The sequence below is a fragment of the Camellia sinensis genome, chromosome 8 (assembly GCF_055761805.1).
Source record: "Camellia sinensis isolate YWXY chromosome 8, ASM5576180v1, whole genome shotgun sequence".
In the NCBI taxonomy this organism is placed as follows: domain Eukaryota; kingdom Viridiplantae; phylum Streptophyta; class Magnoliopsida; order Ericales; family Theaceae; genus Camellia; species Camellia sinensis.
The window spans coordinates 156,979,709-156,999,663 of NC_138968.1; the positions used below are offsets into that span (position 1 = coordinate 156,979,709).

The 19,955-nt window shown below is 37.1% G+C and overlaps 2 protein-coding genes and 1 non-coding gene across 3 annotated transcripts; 1 reads left to right on the forward strand and 2 right to left on the reverse strand.

Moving 5' to 3' along the window:
* Positions 1 to 4,788: 4,788 nt before the first annotated feature.
* LOC114289271 (uncharacterized) lies at positions 4,789 to 6,175 on the reverse strand. Its single transcript, XR_014337213.1, has 2 exons — positions 5,807 to 6,175; positions 4,789 to 5,460 (listed from the first exon to the last, which is right to left on the reverse strand). It is a non-coding gene; the product is annotated as an uncharacterized LOC114289271 (transcript).
* Positions 6,176 to 7,028: 853 nt separating this feature from the next.
* LOC114309818 (uncharacterized) lies at positions 7,029 to 12,150 on the reverse strand. Its single transcript, XM_028255634.2, has 2 exons — positions 11,747 to 12,150; positions 7,029 to 7,526 (listed from the first exon to the last, which is right to left on the reverse strand). Exons 1-2 carry the CDS (start codon positions 12,068 to 12,070, stop codon positions 7,350 to 7,352), a joined length of 501 nt encoding a protein of 166 aa, XP_028111435.2. The 5' UTR covers positions 12,071 to 12,150; the 3' UTR covers positions 7,029 to 7,349.
* Positions 12,151 to 14,727: 2,577 nt separating this feature from the next.
* LOC145798212 (uncharacterized) lies at positions 14,728 to 16,644 on the forward strand. The gene is made up of 2 exons (XM_082885708.1): positions 14,728 to 14,923; positions 15,950 to 16,644. Exons 1-2 carry the CDS (start codon positions 14,728 to 14,730, stop codon positions 16,642 to 16,644), a joined length of 891 nt encoding a protein of 296 aa, XP_082741834.1.
* Positions 16,645 to 19,955: the final 3,311 nt, after the last annotated feature.

The window sequence follows — 19,955 nt, forward strand, 5'->3', positions numbered from 1 at the left end:
GAAAGAGAAAAATAGAATCCAAAATTTATTTTGATGATTAATTTAATTATATTTTAATCAAAATTTATTTTGATGATTTATTTGAAAGAGAAAAATAGAATCAAAATTTATTTTGATGATTTATTTGAAAGACAAAAATAGAATCAAAATTTATTTTGTCTTATTATTTCTCACCTAAACCTTTATCTTAAATGTTATTAGAATGTATTTAATATTTGATTAAATCGAGAGTTCAAACAGCCCAAAATAAAGGTTCAAACAGCCTAGCACAGCAGCAGGCCAAAAGGTTCAAAAGGAAGATATTCAAATTAATAATGATGGAAGTACAACAGCTATAAACGACTATAAAGGTTCAAAAGGCTAAAAAGTTCCTATATTCAAATTTGTAATGATGGAATAAAAGATATTCAAGCCAAGTTTGGCATGTTTGAAAAAAGAAAAAAAGTCAAAAAGTCACTATCCTATTTAAGTCACATCATCTTATTTAAATCGCATCACCTCTCTAACACATCACTTCAAACATAACCCAAACCCAACCCATATTTCATAAAAAGTCAAAAAGTACACTTATTTAGATCATCACAAACAACCCCTCAAATTGGTAATGATGGAAGTACAATGGCTATAAACGGCTATAAATTCTAATGACTACAACGACTGTAAACAGTTATAAACTGCTATAAATTCAAATTAATACAACAGCTATAAACGACTATAATTTTCATTATATATACCAAAGTCTCTAATGTAAATAAATTACAAAAACTTGAAAATATTCTTTGATCTATAATCACTCACATATATTCTCAGAAATTATATACTGAGCCTTATAGCTTTAAGCCCATCTTTCTTGTATGATGTTTACAGAAAAACCAAAGTTTCATTTTTATATCTATCTTTGAGAGATAATTCTTGTAGCTTTCTATGAAAGCAAAAACACCTTTTTTTTAATCTTGTAAAAGTGTAGTACACTCAGTGTTCTTGACTTAGAAAGTCAGTGTAAAATCTGTGGAGGATTGTTTCATCTGTGAAAAGGTTGCTAGCACCCTGTGAAGTTAGAGTATAGTGGAAAATCTCAAGTGAAGCTTGAGGAGTGGACGTAGGCCGAGTTGAAACCGAACCACTATAAATTTGTTTGTCTCTCTCCCCTTTATCTCTTTATTTTATTTTAAATTGCAACAACTATATTTCAGATTTTTATTGTGGTACAATCATTAAATAACATAGCTGTTAAGACACTTATTTTAATTATTTTTATTTCATTAATTATATTTATCTATTGTGCTAGTCATAACTTTTAGGATATTATTAATTTTAATTATAAAAACCTAATTCACCCCTCTTAAGTTTGTCTTTTGGGTAACACTTTTCCAAACTCAAAACCAAACTTTTTCAAAAACTCTATTTTAAAAGAAAAAAAAATTCAAAAAAATTTATTTTATTTTTTTAAATTATTTTTAAAATCATGATTTGAGTGTAGAGTCGTATTTTGAATTATGAATTTTGAAAAGAAAAAATTTGTTTGGTTATAAGTTTTGAAATTTTTTGAATTAATTTTTTTAGGGTAAATATTTTATATTTTATATTTTAAATATTTATTTATTTATTTTAATGTGCATTATATTTCATACATCTATGTGTTGTATTTTTTTTAATATTTTAAATATTAAAAAATTTTAAAAATTTTATTTTTTATTTTAAATATTTAGTTTTTATTCTAAATATTTTATTTTATTTTATAAATATATTTTTAAATATTTTAATTTTTTTGTTATGCATTTGGTTACGATTTGAATGTAAAGTTTTGAAAATAGTGTAGAGTGTCGAATTATGTGTTTGGTTTTAATTCTTATTTACTCCAACCATTACCAACAAACAGGGATAAGTCACCTTCGATTATATGTGTTTGGTTTTAATTTCTTTGAATTTAATTTTTTTTAAATTAATTTTTTTATTTTTCATATTTTTTATTTTTAATGAATATTTTTAAAATTTTAAATAATTTTTTTTACTTTTTTAGATGTATTTTACTTATATGTATCTAAAAAGTAAAATATTTATAAAAAAATTAATAAATACACAAGAATACGAAAAATGTATTAAATTTTTATATATTTTTTTATATTTTTGGTATTTAGTAAATTTTTTTTAAAAAAAAATTCACAAACATTATATTTTTTAAGTATATTTATGTTAGGTATATTTAAAAATTTTAAAAATTGCTTAAAAAAATCAGTAAAAATAAAAATGAAAACAAAAAATAAAATCTTTTAATGTTGTAAAAAGTGAATCCTGAGTTTCAAAACCAAACAAGCTGATTGTTTTCTACTTGTTTTCATTAATTTCGGGTATGGGCAGGAGTTCGAACTGATGGATCAACGACGACCCCTTCAATTATAATCTAATTATACTAACACGTTAACGCTATCTTTGTAAATAATAATAATTAAAAAAAAAAGAAAAATTGAGGTAAAAAGGGCATGAGTAGATATGGCTTAGTTAGTGGAATGGGTTGGTTTGGGATGTGAGTTGATTTTTTAATTTTTTGGTTATTTTAACCTAAGGTTAAAAAAAATCTCGTTTGGAATAGATTTTTTGGTTTTTTTAACTTTTGTGAGAGAAAAAATAATGATTATGGCTTGGAAATAATATTTTATCTTATTGAGCTAAAAGTCTATTTTGTCTTTTTGTGATTATTTTAGCTAAAAAGTCCCATTTTAACTTATGCCAAACGAAGACAGTAATGCTATGCTGCTCGATTTAATAGTCATTTCTTAATTTTTTTATAAAATAATAATTCTTTATTGAAGTGGTAGATGATTTTATTTTTATTATTTTTTTAATAAATTAAAAGTAAAAATAAATATTTTGATAAAATAATTATTCATTTCTATTTTATTTAAATTAACCAAATAATATTATATTAAAAAATATACATATACTTTCTTTCATTAATTGAATATCCATCCAGTATGATGTAATTTCTCATAATATTTATGATTTAGCAAAAAAAGCGTCATTGAGTTGGTATGCTACGAATCAAAACTTGATCATACATCAATTCAAATTTTTCATAGAAACAAACAAAAGGTCGGAGGCAAAACAGCTTAAAGCAAAGCTCAATCATAAACCAGCATTTGCCCATAACTTGAGTTCAGTGATAGAACACATTAAGAATTTAAAACAGCGATACATGTCAAAATTAAAATGACAAACAGTAACACAATTTTATTTCTTCATTAGGCCTCGTTTAGGAACAGGTAGGGGTAAGCAGCGGATATATCGATCTGTCAAAATCGATCGAACCGAACCGATCCGCTGCATTTTAGACGAATGCGTGATGACGAGCGGACAGTTGCGGATTGATTTTCTCCAATCCGCCAATTTGTCGGACGGATGGCGGATTTGAGATTCTTTTGGCCGCAACCGAACCGCCAAACCGCAAGCACCCTTAATAATTTATAAGACTTTATGTTTTTAATTTGTTTAAATATTTTGTTTGTGTTTTCAATTGAAAAAGAGTTTAAATATTTTGTTGAAAAAAATTTTTTAACTTGAATATATTTTTTGAATTGAAAAAAATAAACGTATTATTTATCTATATTTTTTGGTTTTTAAATTTAATTCTAAAAATAAAAAATAAAAAATATGATATATGTTGGTTGGTTTTTGTTTTCAAAAAGCATATATAGATGTAACAATACAGAGATATACAATCTCTACTACTGCCCTGTTCATGGTTTTGGTGGTTTGAATTGTTATTATATTTTAAGAACCACAGATTGTAATATTTTATGTAGATGAATCATACTGTGATTGTAATATGTAGATGAATCATGCTGTGATTGTAATATGTGGATGAGCCATGCAGTGATTGTGATATTTTAAAGTTTCAAACTTTCTTTTTTTCGATGAGATACAGTGATTGTAATAGTTTTTTAAGTCATTGATTGTAATACTTTTTTTTTTTTTTTAGGAAGTACACAAGTTGAATTATGTTGAAAATTTATAAAATCTTAAACCGCCAAACCGATTCTCATCCATCCGCCAAACCGTCAATCCGCTCAATCCACATCCGCCGGATTGGCGGACGGATGCGGATTGATTTTCTTCAATTCGCCAATCTAGCGGACGGATGGCGGATTGGAGGTTCCGTGACCGCAACCGACCTGCGCCCACCCCTAGGAACAGGCTAATTTAATAATTTTTTAATTTTTTACGAAAAGATATATAAAAAAATAAAAAGAGTGATATAATAACTTATAGTAACTTTTTAAACTAAAATAACTACTATCCAAACAAGCATAATTTGAGCAATCCCGCTAGGTAGCTCGATTATTTCGAGGCTCGAGTGGCTCGACTTTCCTCTCTCCTTCTCCTCTTTCCCTCTTCTTCTTTTTCTTCTTTTTCTTTGGAAAATGTCTCGTAGCTCAAATTTTGTGGCTCAAAAGTGGCTCAAATGGCCAAAACGACGTCGTTTTGGCCATTTTTATGTTGTTCTGTACTCAAAACGACGTCGTTTTGGCCATTTGAGCCACTTTTGAGCCACAAAATTTGAGTTACGTAGCATTGTCGTTTTTCTTTTGTATTGCTCTACCACCACAATATCAACTCCCATCTCAAATCCCATCTTCTGCAAATACCTCAAATCACTCTCATTTTATTCTACAACAATGTTCCCTCTTGAACAAGTTTGATGAATAAAATGCTGAAGGGTCAGAGATGCTCCCAAAACCCACATCTTCTTTCATATATATAAACAAACATTCAACAAATGGGTCTCATGAATCACAGAAATGAGATAAGTAGCATAAAAACCCATGTTTAAATCAAGCATATAAACAGACCTCTTAATCACAACAACATATCTCAAATCAAAACAAAATCAAAATCAAAACCAAGCTCTTCCCTCTCATGGCATAACTCCCTCTCTCTCTTTCTCTCTCATGAACTCTTGCTTTGTAAATCTCTGCAGATTGGTGGAAGTTACATGATGGATTTTGGGGCTGTGGGTTTGGAGACCTTGGTGGTCTAGACAATGGAGTCTCTTCTTTCTCAGGTTGTTCCAAACTCTGATACGACAAAGCACCATAGCAATGGATTTGGGTTTCTCCAAAAACTGAGATCTGGGTCTGAAGAAGACGACTGAGAGAGAAACCGGAGGCAGAAAGAAGAAAGAAAGAAAAAAAATACCCAAAACGACGTCGTTTTGAGTATTTGAGCCGTTCGAGCCGATGTAATTCGAGCTAGGAAACATTTCTCTAATTTGAGTTGTCTCTCAACTCAAGCCCTCTTTTTTCTAGCCAAATTAGATGTTCCATTGACAGCCCTAGTCTGGCTAAAGTATGGTAGCAAGCTGTGCAGAATGGCTAAAACATCGAAACCCACAAAAGGGAAGTACACTATCATCAACTTATTTGTTAATTTGGAGGAAATAATCATGTCTGCTAAAATAGCAACCTGCAACACACACACAAAGAAATAGTAAGCAAAAAAAAAAAAAAAAACTTAAGAGAGACTAGCGTGTCATCAAATCCAAATAGATCATCAGAGCTATAAATGGATTATAATCAACTTCTCAGATTATAATCCACTTTCTCTCTCACAAAAAAACTGCTTATAAGTAGTTTTTAATCCACTTCCTAAATTATAACACAGCTTATAAGCCCCTTTTGGAAGTGGGTTATAATCCACTTCCCAGATTATAACTCACTTCCTCTCTCACAAAAAAATTGGTTATAATCATCTTCTCAAAATAGCCCAAAATATGGCAGGGATAGAAGTGAAGAAAAGGGAAAGAAAATACCGTTGTAGTGAAAGCAGATAAGCCATAGACTAAGCATGTGGTATTGAACCACGACTTCCTTCGACAAATGCTATAGAGATTCAGAATTGATAGTGGCCACTGGATTAGAAGCTCAAGCCACATCAGACCAATGAAGAAAGGAGGCTTCTCGACAAACAAGTAATCGCCAAACTCACGGCTGTACCAGAGATAGAGATCCACAAGGAAGCCTGGGAAGAATTTGGAAGGTAGGCGTACTTGTGCATTCAAAACCGGAACTTCTATTGCAATCACTACGAAGACGAAAAACAGAATTACTTCTATCAGGACCCCATCTCTCCCTCTCTCTGGGTTTTGTCTTTCAGTTTTGTGATCCAACGATGGATCTCTGTGACATACATGCATGTGCATATACATTTAAATAATGGAAAGGGGATCTTGGTATTGAAAGTCCCACAAAGTTTTTTTTTTTATTGAAGAACTAAGTTCGGACCGTCTCCCGTCCAAATTTGAGAAAGGCCGGTCCAATTCAGCCTATTGGGCTTACTTTTGGACCCCTTTTCAATAATTAGAACCATTAACATTTTAGGATTTGTTGAGTACATTATTCCTGTAAAAAATCACGTCAATCGGATAACGGATACTATATATTTGGATCACTTTTGTCTGAAGAAAATAGACGATTAGAAAATTAATGATTCCTAAAAAAGTAATTTGAATACATAGTATCCGCTATCCGATCGACGTGATTTTTTACAGAAATAATGTACTCAACAAATCTTAAAATATACACGGTTTGAATTATCAAAAAAGAATTCAAAAATGAGGCCAATGAGCTGGACTGGACCCTCCAGTCTAGATGGTGGACTGGAGGCAAGCCCCAACCTATTTGGGTTCATGTTTAGAAGTGGTTTTGTTGCAGTAAAATTTTTGTTGTGCAATCTGAATGGTACAGGTAGTTTGACACAGTAATCTAGTCATTAGTACTACTGCAGCAACATTAAAAATAAAAAATTAAAACAAAAATGATTGTAGATCTCAACTATAACATAACTCATATTGCAGCTCTCAATTGATTAGTTTCACAAAATCATGAACTCCATAAATTTAGCACTTCAAAGATATCTCAACAATTTCACCTCACCAGAAATAGCATCATCAGAGCAGTTCACAATAATCACACAATTCAAAAAAATAAAAATAAAAATAATCACACAACCATGATCTACCCCTTATAAGCTTATACGCTTCCAAAACAAACTCGTTTAAGCAAGCACAAAAAGCTTAAAGTTTGAACCTACTTGATAATTATTCCATACAAACTATGCCCTAAAAAATACTTGTCAATTTAATAACAGCTCATCACAGACTGAAACAAAAACCAGCATTTTCTGATTTTTGTCTCATTGATTTCATAATGGCCAAAAAAAAATCTCATTTATAAACCATAAACTTGAGTATAGCGAATACAGGAAGAATATCAGCCAACTGCAAAAATACAATGAAGAAGCCTCTGAAAATAAGAGAATAAAATACAAAATCTTAGACCCACAGTTAGAAGAATTCAAGCCCTTTTCTTCCTATTCAGTACAGGTCTTTTGCCAGCTGCTGTAGTCTTGCCAGAGTGTGTTAGGAGGCCTCGCAAAATTGCTAAAACAGCAAAACCCATGAAAGGGGAGTACATCATCAGCAGCTTATCTGATGCCTTGTTGGACCTCATCAATTCTGATAATATCGCAGCCTGAAATTACATAGAAAGTTAACACGATACTGGAGAGAGAGAGAGAGAGAGAGAGAGAGAAAAACACTGATTTCATCTACAATTTTTTTACCCTAATCATTCTGTTCATGTAAGCTTGTTTACCTCATAATATGAGTTAAATACATTAAAATGTGGAGTGGAATTATGAGTATCGAAAGATATCAAAGTAATGCAGGGTTGGCTATCCCCTCTATCTCCACTTCTCAATTTTATGCATTTGCTTAAAAGGGAAATGATATGAGTAATTGGCATTACTCAAACTTCGCTTCAAATTTTAAGGCCATCCCTAAACTTCTAATTTTTCTATTTAATCTCACAAACTTTCATAAGTATATCAATGCAGTTCTGGTTCAACTCATTAACACAAGCGAAAAAAATCTAAATGAAAGTAAGAAAATGTAAATTGGTTAAAATTATCTGCAATCACAAGAGAGTTATTTAGCTAATGTCTAATGAATGAATAAGAAATCATTTGAGAGAAATGAATTAATCAAGCAGCTGTCAACTTACATTTGTTACATCTTCAAACCTCAGTTATCAGAATTTTACGATTCGCGATTCAATTCACAATTTTTGTAAAATCGATACGAATCTATGGGTGAATCTCTCTGATACCATAATCTTACGATTCGCGATTCGATTCAAATTTTTTGCAAAATCGATACGAATCTATGAGTGAATTTATTTTGGAAGTAAATTTCTAGTGAATCGCACGATTCACAATCGATTCACAATTTAATTCACTTTTTACGATTTATGCAATTTTTTAAATTATTGTGTCCTACGTATTTTCGACTATTTTTTTCTCCATGTTTTTAGTGAAAATGACATAATACAACTTCTAATAGCGTTTAATACCAAAATAACCAACATAGATACATAATTTGTTGTTATTTTAGTGATCATAAAGTTTTTAATAGAATCCAATCAGATCCAATCAGATCTAACATATTTTTAACCTTTCTTCTCATTTTTTCCCCCTTAAAGAAATCATAATACATCTTCTAAAAATGTTTAAGATTAAAGTTACACTATAAATTATCTATTACTATTTTATTAAATTGAATATAATTGAATATTACATATGTGAGATCAGTTATACGTTTAAAAATGTTCTAGGCTTTAAAATGAAACATTCTAAATAATTCTTTCTTATTATTTGCTCACTGTTACTTACAAAGTATGTATACTTATTGTCCAAACATCAATATCGTTGTAAATTATTGTTATTTGGAAATTGATAATTTGTCTATTTAGTTATTATCTTTATTAAGAATGGTTGTTAAAAAATATCTAAAAAGAAAAAAAGTAAAATAGTGATCTTACATAAGAATCATTGTTAGCTTCTTACCTATTAAACTACGTGATTATCTCTCAAAATAACATTTTCATTGATTTAAGTCTAAATATTTAATATTCATAAGATATATTTCATATCTAAATGTGTAAATATATATTTTTAAGTAATTTTTAAAAAGTGATCGAATCTTTACGATTAACGATTCGATTCGATTCGTGATTTGGTACAAGGTCATTTCGATTCACGATACGAATTTCGATTTGACAACTATGCTTCAAACGAAGCCAAATTTCACCTGAACTGCTATTGGTTTCATCTCTTCATACCTATTTCTTTTATAGAACCTATAAAAGTTTCTCAACTTAAACCTTAAAATTAGTTCAACTAAGAGCACATGACGTAATAGGGACAATTTTTTCCATATTCATTACCAGTTCGACAAACATTGACCAAGTTTGGAAGTTAAATAGAAGAATGGAAAGTTTAAGAGATGACTCAAGTTCGAGGAACAAAATAATAATCTACCCACAGTAGCCAATAGCTTAACCACGCTGAACTTTGCCTTTGTTTGGGAATGCAAGATTGAGGCTTTTTTGACTATTTTAGTCACAAAAAATAAAATAGACTTTTTAGTCCAATAAGACAAAACATCACATCCAACCTCTAAAAAAGTCAAAAAAATCAAAAGCGCTTCCCAAACCAAGCTTTTTAGCCCCAGGCTAAAATAATCAAAAAGGTTAAAAAGTCAAAAAGCCAAAAAGTCAACCCACTTCTTTGAAAGGTGAACTCATCTGCCTTGCAATCATTAGTAGTATCCAATGAAATACCCTTATCTATGAAGCATGGACACTCCAAAATCGGAGTTGTAGCGGTGTCCGACACGCGGACATGCCGGGGACACGTATGGGACACGGCAAATGACGTATCCCTTTAAGTTAATGATTTTTTTGTAGGGGACACAGCGGGACACGTGTGTCCATATCGGGACACAGCATGGAATAAAGCGGGGCTCACTTTCTTCTTTTTTTTTTCTTCTTTTGCCTCTCTTATATAGTGCTTTTGTGAAGAATATTGTTGGGCGTTGAATGTTTTCCCCTTCTCATCTTAGTTCTTGTTATCGTTTATTATGACTTTTTTGTGAATAGATAATCTATTAATTTGTTTAAATATAGTAGTTATATTTATTAAATTAATGTTACCTATGGTGGTGTTGGGGAAGTTTGAGACTTGGATTTTTTTTTTTTTTTTTTTCACAAAAAGACAAACTTTTTGCAAAACAAAAAAAAACACATCCAAACAAAATATCACATCCAACCCCATAATCATTTCATTTTTTCTCTCACAAACATCACATCCAACCACAAAAAAACCCAACTATCTTCTCAAACACAAAAAAAAATTTCTCCAATAATATCCTACAATTAAAAAAACCTACATAAAAACTCACTTCCCAAACACCCACTATATTAGTTTTTGTTAATTTTGATTTAAGATGAATATAATATGAATCTACATGGTACATAAAAATTTTAAAAAATTTTTAAAAAAAATTGCCATGTTCCGTGTCCGTGTCTGTACCCGTATCCGTATCCGTATCCGCGCTTCATAGACCCTCATGAATTCTACTGAAACAATACACAGCGAAAGCCCCTCTACATCCACATAGGGCTGCAAACGAACCGAACCGAGCCGAGCCGAGCTTTGCCGAGCTCGAGCTCAGCTCGGTTACTTATCGAGCTTGTTTATTGAGCACAAGCTCGGCTCGATAAGGAACTGGGCTCGAGTTCGGCTCGACTCGTTAATTTTAATGAAACTCGAGCTCGGCTCGGCTCGATAATTTTTTTTAATATTATTTATATTATTTAAATATAAATATTTAAATAAAAAATATTATTTATATTATTTAATAAATAAAAAATGTATTTATATTATTATTTATATATTATTTAATATATAAACAATATATTTATTATATAATTTAAATAAAGATAAGCGAGCCGAGCTTATGCGAGCTCGAGCTCGAGCTCGGCTCATTTACTAAACAAGCCTAATATTCGAGCTCGAGCTCGGCTCGTTTACCAGTAAACGAGCCGAGCCGAGCCTTAACGACCCGAGCCGAGCTTGTTCATGAACAACTCGGTTCATTTGCAGCTCTACATTCACATCATGTAAAACAACTTTGTTTGCCACATTTTTTAATAATTGCACCTCCTAATCCTGTGATTCTTTTGGCCCTCGGTGGCAAATAAGCCCCTTTTTTTTTTCTTTCTCTTTTCCACCCTTTTGAGGTATTGCAGCTCATACACCATTACAAAATGTTATTGGAATAACTTGAGAGTTTGTTGTGTGTTTATATAAGGATAAATTACACTGATCATCTTTATAGTTTTGAGAAATAACAATAAATCTCACAAGTTTAGCGTAATTATACCCACCTCCTTTTAGTAAGGTTCAAAGGTCAACAACTAGTGCAAATCATTTGATTGTAGACACAATCATAAACATAGATAATAAATACATTAAAAATGTAAATGAAATGATAATATTATTATTATTTTTTTATCAAAATGACTAACAAATTATTGAGGATGAAAATGAAACTAAATATTACGTGAATTAAATTCTAAAAGAGTCAAATCTAATTAGGTTAAAATTGTGGAACTCAATAATGTATATTATTTTTTCCAAACCCAAGAAAAATTAGTATAATTTTTCCAAACCCAAGAAAAATTCATCAATGCGGCCAGATTTGATTTTTCACTTCACGGATGTCAAAGGACCAGGAAAACCCAATTTCAAATTTACATTGACAACAAGTGATTTTGTCAGCTAAAACATTGTAACCCATTTTCCCAGGAACCAAACAAAGAAGCATAAAAGAAATTAAGAAAGAAAATACCATGGAAGTGAAAGCGGAGGCGCCATAGATCAAGCAAGTGGTGGGAAACCAAGACTTGCCAGCCAAAATGGCGTAAAGATTGGCGAGACAGAGGGGCCACTGGAAGAGAAGCTCGAGCCAAACAAGACCCACAAAAAAATTGGGCTTATCGGTGAACAAGTAATCGCCATATTCGTTGGTGTACCAGAGCTTGAGATCGACGAGAACCTTAGGGAAGAGATCTACAGAAAGGCAAGTCTGTCCGTCAATGAGTGGCGCAGCAAGAGCGATCACAGTGAATACGAGGAAGAGTATTGCGTCTACAAGCTTAACCAAAGCACCCATTACAGATCTCTTAATCTCTCTCTCTCTCTAGTTTCTGTTTTGTCAAAATAGGAAAATGGGGATCGTGGAACGTTGAATGAGCAAGAGGGTGTTGAAATATGTGGAAATGGTGAAAATCAACATTTTCCAAAATTACACTTAACGCCCGCATTTCCCTCTATGTTTCCACCTGGCTCCCTTTCATGATCACATTATGTCCAAAATAATAATAATTACATAAATAAATAAAGCATCAATGTTTGCTTATTTCACATTTATTTTTTTATTTTTTTTTCAATCGTAGCAGACATTTAAGTAGTTTATATTCAAGTTCAAATACCATTGATTTTTTTGATTTTTTATCCAAATGTTAATTTAAAAATAAACCAAGCAATCCCTAAATAGTTTATTTCTTGTTTTGGTAGAGTGTTAATGTCGGGCCTAGTTTATATGCATTTAAGTTTGGTATAATCTAACATCAATTTGGAAGTTATTCTACAGGCACTCTTTAAAAAAATAATAATCCCTAAGTCCATTCACATATCTCGATATATATATGAGTTATTAAATTAATTTTGTTCCCTTAATAATTATTTGAATTTGAGCTATTAAAATTCAATTAGGAATGAGTTTAACATTTTTAAAAATGTTTAAATTTGGCCTTTATATACATGTTTGAATTTAAGTCTTTATATAGGTGTAAAATATATATATATATATATATATACATATATTTCTTTTTTTTAAGGGAGATTCATTAAAAAATTCATTTTCAAGTGTTTGTATTTCAATTAGCTCATAAGATATTCTTGTATTCCAATAAGTCTTATTTTTTGAACATTTAATTTACCAAATCTCAATTCTCACATTTAAAGTATTTTATGGACATTTCTACCCTTACAAATATTTTTTGAACGGTTAGCAATTTGGTGACGTGAACATTCATATTTTACAATGTGAAGTGTGAATGTTCACATTGACAGTGTGAACATTCAAATTGACATATTAACATTTGACATGGGTAAGTCCATAAAAATTAGAGCCCACCATTTAGGGCCCAACACATATCTCAAATGCTGAAGCCTAACACTGCCGAAGTCCCAGGTAGCAATTAGAACCAATGACATCAAGACACATGGCAAGAAAAGAGCAAGTCACATTAGCAGACAAAGATCTGCAAAGTTATTGCTACTGCACATCGCCATTAATGAGACCGCCTTACAGCATTTATTGCGATAACCCCTCTCCGTCGGGACAACACGCCCTCACTCTGAGCAAGGTAAGCTACAGCATAGACTTTCGACCAATGTGACAGGTCGGAAGAGACAATGTAATAATTACCAAAGGATATAAGCAGACTTCCAAGACATGTAGAAGGTTAAGCTTTTCTATCTCCATTGCATCTCTACACTCCACTTCTCTCTCTAACTTGCTCGTCGGAGGGTTCGGTGGGGGACTCCCCGTTCCCCGTTGAACTCTTGTGCAAGTCTTCAGGTGGGCTTGGTCATTCGGACATAGGCTTAAGGAGCGTGGATCAGTCCGACCCGTTCTACCATCACAAACTGTATCATCAGTTGACGCTGTCTGTGGGAATCACGACCATAATACCGAGGAGTGTGTTAACCTCAAAGATCAGGTCGAGGGCCTGATTCGCCAAAGATGCCTCAGCCGATTCACGGATACTCGCCATCCACAGAGGCAGCGGACTGAACCCATCAGAAACAACCGCCGGCGCACCCCTCCCCGACAACCAGCACAGCCTAACCAAGGTCATGATCGCCCTCCACAGCAACCTCGGGCACAAGGTAACCCCGCCCCACCTGTTGGAGAAATTAGAGTTATCTTCGGCGGGCTTGCTTGCGGAGGACCATCCCGGTCGGCTCAGCGGGCAGAACTCAGAAAAATAAAGCAGGGCTCAGACAAAGAAGTTGTCATGTTGGACCGACCCTCCAAACACCCCAGGCAGTGGACCGAGCCTATCACCTTTACGGACGCCGACTGCATAGGCATCCGTTATCCTCATAACGACCCTCTCGTCATTTCCGCCCTCCTCTCCAATTACAAGGTCAGACGGGTTCTCGTCGACAACGACAGTTCTTCAGACATCATCTTCCTCAATTGCTTCCACCAGCTCAAAATCGGGGAAATAAGTCTGTCTCCTCTCCAAACCCCTTTGGTCGGTTTTCACTGGCGACCGGGTGACCTCCATAGGCTCCATTGATCTTCCCATCATAATCGACGAGTACCCACGTCAGACCACCAAGTTACTCACCTTCCTTGTTGTTAACTGCCCCTCTGCCTACAACATCATCATTGGCCGCACCGCCCTAAATGCTTTTCAAGCTATCACAACCACTTTCCACCTTGCCATTAAGTTCCCCACCGATCTTGGGGGTCGCACAGTGAGGGGAGAGCAAACCGTGGCCAGAGAATGTTATGTCGCCTCACTTAAGGAAGTCAAGCTCAAGGAGGCTATGATCATTGAAAGACTTGACATCAGAGACGAGGATGAGCTGGTCAGAGGGGAACCAGTGGAAGAGCTCGTTGAGGTTCGCATCGACCCTACCAACTCGACAAAAACTGCCAAGATCGGCAGCCAACTATCCTCCCAAGCAAAGGCCGACCTTACTGCCCTCCTGATCGAACACAACGATATATTTGCCTGGACCCACTCAGACATGCCGGGTATTGACCCCTCCTTCATAACTCATCGCCTCAGCATTGAGCCCCACTTCCGACCCTTTCACCAGAAGCAGTGCATCTTTCATCCGGAGCGCAATACTCTCATTGCTGCAGAGGTAGATAAGCTCCTTGAGGCACAATTCATCAAGAACGTGGACTACCTTAGATGGCTGTCAAACGTGGTCCTGGTCCGTAAGAACAATGGTAAATGGCGGCTCTGTGTCGACTACTCCGACCTCAACCGAGCTTGCCCCAAAGACAGCTACCCTCTGCCTTGCATAGATCTGTTGGTTGACGCCACGGCCGGTTATCAAATGCTCAGCTTTATGGATGCTTTCTCGGGGTACAACCAAATTCTAATGCACCCCTCTGATCGCGAACACACCTCCTTCATCACTGACGGAGGTACCTACCATTACCGTGTGATGCCATTTGGGTTGAAAAATGCTGGGGCCACCTACCAACAGTTGGTCAATGCTGTCTTTCATCACCAGATAGGTCGGGACATGGAAGTATATGTCAACGACATGCTAGTCAAGAGTAAGCTTTCCACAGATCACCTGGCCGACCTGCGAGAGACCTTCGCCACCCTACGAAAATACCAAATGAAGCTCAATCCGGAGAAATGCGCCTTCGGCGTAGGATCTGGGAAGTTTTTAGGTTTCACGGTCAGTCAGCAGGGCATTGAAGCTAACCCTGAAAAGATCAAGGCCCTGATTGAAATACAATCTCCCAGAACGGTTAAAGAAGTTCAGAGACTTACTGGTCGAGTTGCCACCCTCAACCGCCTCATTTCTTGCGCAACGGATAAGTGCCTCCCCTTCTTCAAAGTTTTTCGGCAGACCTTTGAGTGGACGGCCGAATCCGAAGAGGCCTTTCAGCAGTTGAAACAGTGCATGGCCAACCCCCTCTTACTTTCTCAGGCAATCACGGGTGAACCCCTCTTTCTCTATTTGGCCGTGTCAAACACCGCAGTTAGTGCAGCACTCATCAGGGAAGACAGCTCTATACAATGACTGGTCTACTACATAAGTCGGGTTCTCAGGGGAGCAGAACAGAACTACCCATTGCTTAAAAAAATGGCCTTAGCCTTGGTCATAGCCTCAAGGCGACTCCGACCTAACTTCCAGGCCCACCCCATCGTCGTCCTCACTGACCAATCCTTGAAGAAAATCATGCAATAACTAGAGTTGTCTAAACGACTTATACAATGGTCAGTTGAACTTAGCCAGTTTGATATCTCCTACAGACCTCGAACGGCAATCAAAAGGCAGGTTGTCGCCGATTTCATCCTGGAATTCACTAATCCCACTCCAACCATAGCTCCTCCACCCCCAACAACCCCTACCGAGCTAGAAGACCCCCACTCTTGGACCCTCAACATTGACGGGTCATCCTGCAAAGAAGGCAGTGGGACGGGTCTTATCCTCACCGCCCCTGAGGGCGGTTATTTCAAATGTGTTCTCCGTTTCTTGTTTAATGCAAGAAATAATGAGGCCGAGTATGAGGCATTGATAGCAGGTCTCCACCTAGCTAGAGACATAGGCGTTAGCCATATCCAAGTGTTCAGCGATTCCCAGCTCATTGTCGGACAAATCACGGGGGAATTTGATGTCAAGGAAGACACAATGCAGGCTTATAGGGATATTGTACTCCCTCTCGCTTACCTCTTCAATAATTTCCACATCAAACACATACCTCGGGCGAAAAACTCCAAGGCAGATGAAATATCTCAGTTGGTTTCGGCAGACCAGTCAGACCTCAGCCACGGTGTCCGCCTCGAGTACCTTGCCCACCCTACCATCTCCCCAAACCAGCAGCACGTCTATTTCCTCCAAAACGAACCTATCCCCTGGGCGGCCGACGTCTTTCTATTTTTGACAACGGGGGAACTGCCGGATGACAAACAGTAGGCCGCCAAAGTCAGGGCCCGGTCATCTAATTACATTCTTATTGATGGTCTTTTGTACAAAGGGGCTTTTCACGCCCATACCTGAGATGCCTCAATCTTGCTCAGGCGACCTACGTGATAAGAGAAATCCATGAGGGTGTATGTGGCAATTATTCGGGTGGCAAGTCCCTAGCCCACAAAATACTTCGCACTAGTTATTTCTGGCCTACTCTCAACCAAGATGCGATAGACTTCGGGCTCAAATGTGATAAGTGCCAACGTTTTGCCAACATCCCCTACGCTCCTCCTACAGAATTGATCACACTCTGTAGTCCCTACCCGTTCGCCAAATGGGGAATCGACCTGGTCGGCCCACTGCCCATTGGCCGAGGCCAAACCAAATTCGCCATTGTCGCCATCGATTACTTCACCAAATGGGTAGAAGCAAAACCCCTTGCCACAATTACCGAACGGAACACGACCTGATTTATCTGGCAGTCGATCGTCTGCAGATTTGGCATTCCTCAAGCCATCGTCTCCGACAACGGCAAAAAATTTGACAATGCCAAGTTTTGGAAGTTCTATGAAGAGCTTTAAATCCAGCCATGTTTCTCCTCCCCAGGCCATCCCCAAGCCAATGGCCAAGTTAAGGTCACCAACCGTTCTCTTTTGAAGATCATTAAAACTAAGCTGGAAGCTCTTAAGGGACTCTGGGCTAAAGAATTACCAAATGTACTCTGGGCCTACCGCACTACCGCTCGAACTCCTACTGGGGAGACCCCTTTGCGCTTAACATACGGCGCTGAGGCGGTCATCCTAGTAGAAATCGATTTTCCTACCCCAAGGGTTCTACATCCAAATCCAGAACTCACTAACAAGCTACGCTGGGCAGACCTAGACCTAACTGACGAGCTCCGAGAAACCACTGCAGTCAGACGGGCCTCATACCAATAGAAAATGAGAATACACTACAACCGCAGAGTTTGACCAAGGGAGTTCGCTGTGGGGGACCTTGTTTTGCGCGAAGTAACCCTCGCCACCAAGAATCCGGCTGAGGACAAGCTGGCAGCCAAATGGGAAGGACCTTACATCGTTAAAGCCAGACCTCGTCCAGGCACTTACCGACTTCAGGACATGGAAGGCCGCGATCTCCCCCACCCATGGAACGCCGAGCACTTGAAGCGCTATTTTCAATAAAAGTTCAATTCTTGTATCAATCTTTTGTTGTATTTCCTTTTTTGACAATTTGCACACTTCATTGTTCTAATTCTCCCCTCATGTGATGTAAATCTCTAATCAAATGGGCTACACTTTAACGACCACAAGCTTATATCCCAAATATATGTGTGATCTTTCAAATAACACTTTGATTGCAGCTTCGGCCAGACCAAGCATACAAAGCCTCAGCCAGATTGAGCATAAAAGCCTCGGCCAGACCGAGCATGCAAAGCCTCGGCCAGACTGAGTATAAAAGCCTCGGCCAAACCGAGCATGCAAAGCCTTGGCCAGACCGAGCATACAAAGCCTCAGCCAGACCGAACCTGCAGCCCTTGCCAGACCGAGCATACAAAGCCCCAGCCAGACTGAGCATAAAAGCCTCGGCCAGACCGAGCATACAAAGCCTCGGCCAGATTGAGCATAAAAGCCTCGACCAGACCGAGCATGCAAAGCCTCAGCCAGACCGAGCCTGCAGCCTCGGCCAGACTGAGCATACAAAGCCTCAGCCAGACTGAGCATGACAAGTCTCGACCAGACCAAGCATGCAAAGCCTTGGCCAGACCGAGCATACAAAGTTAGACTGAGCATGACACGCCTCAGCCAGATTGAGCATGAAGAGCTCAGCCAGACTGAGTTACTTGACGCTACTGAATTATTTGAAGAGTCAGTTAATCATAGCTCAACCCAAGCCGAGCACAAATAAGGAGCTCGGTCAAGGCAAGTCATGCAAACTTCACGGTTATGGCATACTGGCCACATTTAGTCAAAATTCCAAGTCTATGTTTTTACAACATTCTTTACTTAGTCAAATTACAAACTAATCTTTCATTTATCAACACCCTTACACCGTCATTTAAAAACTTCACTCTTGGGGACCCTTACAAGCTAGACTGACTCCACTTTTGGGTCATGATTTGAAACTTTCAATTTTTAACATTCTTACAAGCTGAACTTCACTTTACATTGAGTTTTCCTTACAGTCACTTTGCATTCAGGTTGTCTTACATTTTAAACTTCACTTTACATTGAGTTTTCCTCACATTTTGCACTTCACAATTATTTATACACAAGCCTTATACAAGTTACCATTCTCATTCATTTCAGATGCACAAACAAAAGCAATAGCATGAAAACACGACTCAAAATTTTATTTATTCACAAACTTGTACATAAGTTTATTACAGCCATTCAAAAACAACCAAAAAAAAAAAAACAAAAAAAAAAACCAACCAAAACTCTTAAGTACAAATTTTGTGCACTCCATTCACTCCTCTTCTTCATTTGAGGCGAGATTTTCCTCTTCAATGCCTTCATCTAGGGGGGTCTGGGCCATGTCGTCTTCGTCAATTCTAACACTGCTGAAGTCTACGTCTGGGAACAGCTCTTCTACTTTACGCTTGAACATCTTCCAGCCACTGTCCCAGAATTCAGCCATTTCGTGTTTGTAGAAGTCCGACCGCTGGAAGCTCTGGATCACTTTGTCTTCGCTTCCGCTCCCAGCGGTTGTCCCCAACGGACCAGCCCCCCTAGTCCCCTGTCTCGCCAAGTTGCTGGCAATAGCAGCATCGATGGCCATCTGAAAGTTTGCAGACACCTTAAACTGCTCTACTGCTGCGACGCACAGATCGGGGTATGCTACCCTTTTAGAGGCTGCCTTGGTTCTTTCTTTCTCCAGCTCCTTCTCCAACCTCGCCTTCTCCTCCATTGCCCTAGCACGCTTATCTTTCAGCTCCTTCTGCAGCCCAGCAATCTTCAGGTCTGCTTCATCCTTTTCTTTGATCTGTTGGGCGCGCAGTTCTTCATTATTGATCATCGCCTCTTCAAGCCGCTCGGTGGCGACCGTGCAGGGATTTTGAGCATCCCTCAGCTTCCTCTGCTCACCAGCTAGCTGGAACTCGAATGACATTACCTTGCGGTGTTCGTCCTCCAACTCCAACTTGGCCGCGAGAAGCTCAGCATGGACTCGAGCGGCAACATTGCGCTGCACAATCACCAACACCTCCATCTTCTTCGCCTTCTCAGCCTCTTCCAACCCCCTGGCACACGCACTTCGCGCAGCTTTCCCCCAGTCTGCGCTCTCCTTTTTAAAATTTTCAAGTTGGGCCTTCTCCTCCT